Source organism: Crassostrea angulata, chromosome 3 (assembly GCF_025612915.1).
Source record: "Crassostrea angulata isolate pt1a10 chromosome 3, ASM2561291v2, whole genome shotgun sequence".
Lineage (NCBI taxonomy): Eukaryota > Metazoa > Mollusca > Bivalvia > Ostreida > Ostreidae > Magallana > Magallana angulata.
The window spans coordinates 26,263,821-26,268,504 of NC_069113.1; the positions used below are offsets into that span (position 1 = coordinate 26,263,821).

General features: G+C 34.2%; 1 protein-coding gene across 1 annotated transcript; it reads left to right on the forward strand.

The window, feature by feature from the left end:
* The first annotated feature begins 389 nt into the window (after positions 1–389).
* On the forward strand, positions 390–4,484 carry LOC128179099 (uncharacterized). Its single transcript, XM_052846596.1, has 4 exons — positions 390–470; positions 1,268–1,362; positions 3,633–3,764; positions 4,166–4,484. Exons 1-4 carry the CDS (start codon positions 422–424, stop codon positions 4,316–4,318), a joined length of 429 nt encoding a protein of 142 aa, XP_052702556.1. The 5' UTR covers positions 390–421; the 3' UTR covers positions 4,319–4,484.
* Positions 4,485–4,684: the final 200 nt, after the last annotated feature.

Genomic DNA, 4,684 nt, shown 5'->3' on the forward strand with positions numbered 1-4,684 from the left:
GGATCATTCTTTGAGTATTATGAGGTGATAAGTTTGGTCGGGGCGTGATCAAATCCAATAAAGCCCGAAGGGCTTTATGATAGGTTTCATCACGCCCCAACCGAAATTATCACTTCATAATATTCAAAGAATGATTCCTTATTACTTATATTTATATAATTTTTAGCCATCGTACGATTAAATATAAATAAGCAAACCCCGCTGGCGCCTCAATTTGGCGTCATTTGTATTATGGGTTTTATAGTACAAAATCGATACGTAGTGTTATCACGGGCAAAGACACTGGAAAATGTAAATATATCGAAATAGGACATCACCTGTTAGGTTACAGATTTCATTCTTTATAAACATTAGGAATAAATACTTCAATACCAAGAATTAATACAGGAAACATTATATTATCTTTATATTTTTTCGTGACATGGCCTTAATCTCAAAACCCAACAATTTCGATATGGAACAACATGCTCGTATGTACATGTATAAATCATTTTATTAATGATTTCAGAATAACTCTCTCTCTCTCTCTCTCTTTCTCTCTCTCTCTCTCGTAGATTATAAAAATACTACAAAAGACATTTTCCTCAAATGACAATGTAATGATGTAAAAAAACAATTTTTTTTAAAAAGTCATCTTATGATATCAAAATGTACCACATTTTCCTATCTATTTATGCATCTTTTAATTTTTCTTTATGTCAATTTATACAAAGTACTTCTACAAAGCTTCATGTTATCATAACGTCATCAAAGCACAAATACCTACCGAATGAGGGAAAATCGGATAAACTGTTTACGTTTTCGTTTCATGTATTGTATGGGAATAATTTTCCAAAAAGGTGTAAATACACGGCATAAAAAGAATGTGCAAAAGCATGCAGAGTGAAAACTAAAGTCGGCAACATTATGTTACTTTTCCCTCAATCACAGCTAGGTCCTTGGAAAAGCAAATTTTGTGTTTGATTTTACTTTGTCGGTTCCCCAAAAAACAAAACAAATCACGTAACAATCTATAATTATATGTTTGTGAAGTGGTGGGTCTTGACCTTCTTGTCGAATATCTCTGTGAATTTCACAATATCAATAATTGAGTAAGAAGGTAAAATTTCCTTATTCTCTTTGGTGATTTTAAATTTTTAAAAGCATTTGGGGTGTTCATGCTGCCAGACAGTGTAAACAGATTTGTTACCCAAATTTTTATAGATAACAATGTTTTATTCTCTCCATTATACATCAATACGAAATTCATAGTCATGTTCTTTTTCAGATGATCATTCGAATACCCAAATTCCCCCGCCCCCAGCATACGGGACTCCGCATCCTCAGCAGCTGCAGACAAGTTCATCACAAGTGACCATCGTTGTATGTTATAATTTTTCTTTCAAAATGATATCGGCCTAGGTAGGGTTTTTTGCTTTAGTATCAACATTTTGAATTGCCTAATTTACCATTTACGTAAAAATATATCATTCCAGCAAAATACACATTTAAGGACGACGGATAGTGCTTTTTATGAAAGTTTTTACAAAAGTTAGTTACTTACGAAATATCAAAATTGATTAAAAAAAAAATTTGTTCACCGACTCAAACTTTTTAAACTAATTAACGTAGATGGTTTTGAATAACTCTAGCTAATACAAAACTCACTACTCTGACATCCCAAAAGAAATTCTAATATACTCCGTATCATTAGATTTTCCGGTGTCAACCGTGGAAAATATTCAGTAGTAGAACCTAGGAGTTGATCTGTGAATGTGTGACTGGGGCATTAACGATTATTTGATTTTCCGTAGTAGAACCGTGGAGTTGATCCGTGAATGTGTGACTGGGGCATATTGCCCCAGTCACACATTCACAGATCAACTCCTAGGTTCTACTACGGAATATTTTCCACGGTTAACACCGGAAAATCTAATGATATAGAGTTAGTACGGATGCACTACGGAATGGATACAAATTGATACATACGAATTACTACGGATTTATACGGAGTTAACACGCGGACTTCTACGTTCTAAAACAGTTTAGTAAGTTTTTCTAAGGAAGTACTACGGTGGTTTCATCCGTAGTGGAATTTTAAACATGTTCAAAAATTGTCGCAGCTATACAAGTATTGCTACGTTTGGATACAATAACAGACGGAAAAGCAACTAATTCTTGTCAGCGGCGATGATTTGTGCTTTTATCCAAATACTGTTTCACTTTCGGTTTGTCAGAGTAACTGCATAGGAGAGTTGATTAAAATCAATTCCCAAAAATGATAAGGCTTTATTTTAATAGGCAACCAAAAGTTATAAGCGAATTACATAGTTTACGATTCTCTGCTATGCAAACAAAGCTTTTGTTTACATGTTCAATGTTAAAATGAAAATTCCTGATTTAGACCTAAAATGACTATGTTAAACGTTAGAAACTGTTTAATCATGCTTCAAATGAATACGACGATAGCCACATAGGCTTGATAAATGTTTTTACCGGTATAATGAACCTATGTAAACAAAATTAGGGCACGAGCCTTGTTTACATGACAAAGAATTGTAAGCCATGTATCTTGCTTATAACTCTACGACCTACTCTGAATTCCATCAATTTTTAATCATAAAAATGCATTACTAAAGCATTGCAAATAAAAACAGAAAAATATAATTTGACCAAATTCATGACTATGCCCCTTTAAAATTGGTAATGCTTATATGATTACACAAACCAATTTCTATGCTTTCAATTCAATTTTATTTTAACTGTCAATGCATGAAGACATTTGTATTCCTAAGATAACAAACATGACTGGAATCAAATGTCAAGCAGCCATGAAATGTTTTTAATTTTTGGTATACCAAGCCCGATTTTTTTCCCGTAATTTTTGGTATACCAAGCCCGATTTTTTTTCCGAAAATTTTTTTCCACACAATTTAAAAAAAAAAAAAAAAAATTCGGTGGGGGGGGGGGGGGCAATTTTCAAAGATGCGGCGGTTGACACCCACCAGCAAGCTTTGTGTCAATTTTAACCTTCAATGGTTTCCATTCATACAGGACATAACACAGACAGGAATTAAGCATTTTTTTTAAAATAACGACATTGAACTTGCCCAAATTACCTTGGGTCAAGGTTATGTCACACCTTCAGGTCATAAGTAATCTCTGTTTAAGAAGTTCTAATGTTTCTACATAAGAAAGATATGAACGGACACGAATTTTTTCACTTTTCCTGCCAATGACCTTGCCAAAAATGACATTGGGTCAGGTCATGACACACATCCTGGTCTTAAGCAATCTTTGTATGAAGTAAGAACTTCCAATGTTTCTCCATAAGAATAATATGGACCAGACACGAATTTTGCACTTCCTACCAGTGACCCTGACCTTGTCCGAATGACCTTGGGTCAAGGTCATGACACACCTTTAGGTCATATGCAATCTTTTTGTGCAGTAAAAACTTCTAATGTTTTTCCATAAGAAAGATATGGAGCGGACACGAATTTTGCACAGACAGACGGACAGACAAGGTGATTACTCTATAACCCCCCCCCCCCAAAAAAAACCACTTCGTTTGCGGGGGGGGGGGGGGGGGTATAAAATCAATTGTTCTTATAGATACACTTATATTGATGTCTTCCCTGTACTTTACATAGACAACCGGTGGATTTCAACAACCAGAAGTGGTAACTGCTCCTGTTCGAAATTACGACCGGACCTTCTCCGCTATTGTTGGCACTATCTGTTTCTTACCTACCGGAATATGCGCCCTCATTCTTGCTCTTAACGTAAGATTTAGATTTATTTTTTTTAATTTTTCAAAGACTATGGGCTCACTTTATTTCAAGCCAATAAAATTCAAAATATTTGTTTTATATGTGTTAGTTAATCATAAAATGCATTGTCTAAAACGCCGTAGAAAAAACATTTCAAACCTTCAATGAAAAAAATTATTTAAATTCTAAGTAATCAGCTCTGCTATTGATTCTTGGGGAACAAAATTTCACAGGGACTGTAATTGACAGATTACTGGTGAAACTCATGTCGAAATCTGTACACGAGAAAAGGACAAGTTTTTGCACACAACTGTTAATTTTAATGGATCCCTGAATTTCCTTCCTTGGTTCCGCCAATTCTGAAAATAGAAGAATTTTCCATAGAATAGAAGAATCTTATTTTTATTCCACAGGCAAAGAACCAGTTTCGCGCAGGTGACACTGATAGAGCACAGACCAGTAATAACTGGGCCTCGCGTTTGACCGAACTGTCATTTATTTGTGGAGGCGTGTGGATAGGCCTCGTGATTTTTTTTAGTATTCGTTCTAAATACATTCATGAATAATAATTTTTTTTAAAGTATAGAAATAGTCATTTCTTCAAGATTATACCAAAAACAAGGAACATATAATAAGATTTGGTTATTTCAAATGAGGGGGAACATCATATAAAACCCACGCCTCTTTTTTTTATTCTATCAGCCAACTTTTCAAAAAATATATCCACTAGCCGAGAGGGGTGAAATGATTAATTGTATGCTTTTGAAAAAAATAAAAACGGTATATCGTTTGTGTTTGTTTTTATTACATACATTGTACGGTCATTAAGGTCATTATGGAGAGATCAAGTAAACATTTATTTTGATTACATCAGTGCAAACAAAATTTTTAGGTAAAATAAGCCACTACATGTAAATGTATAGCCCCATGCA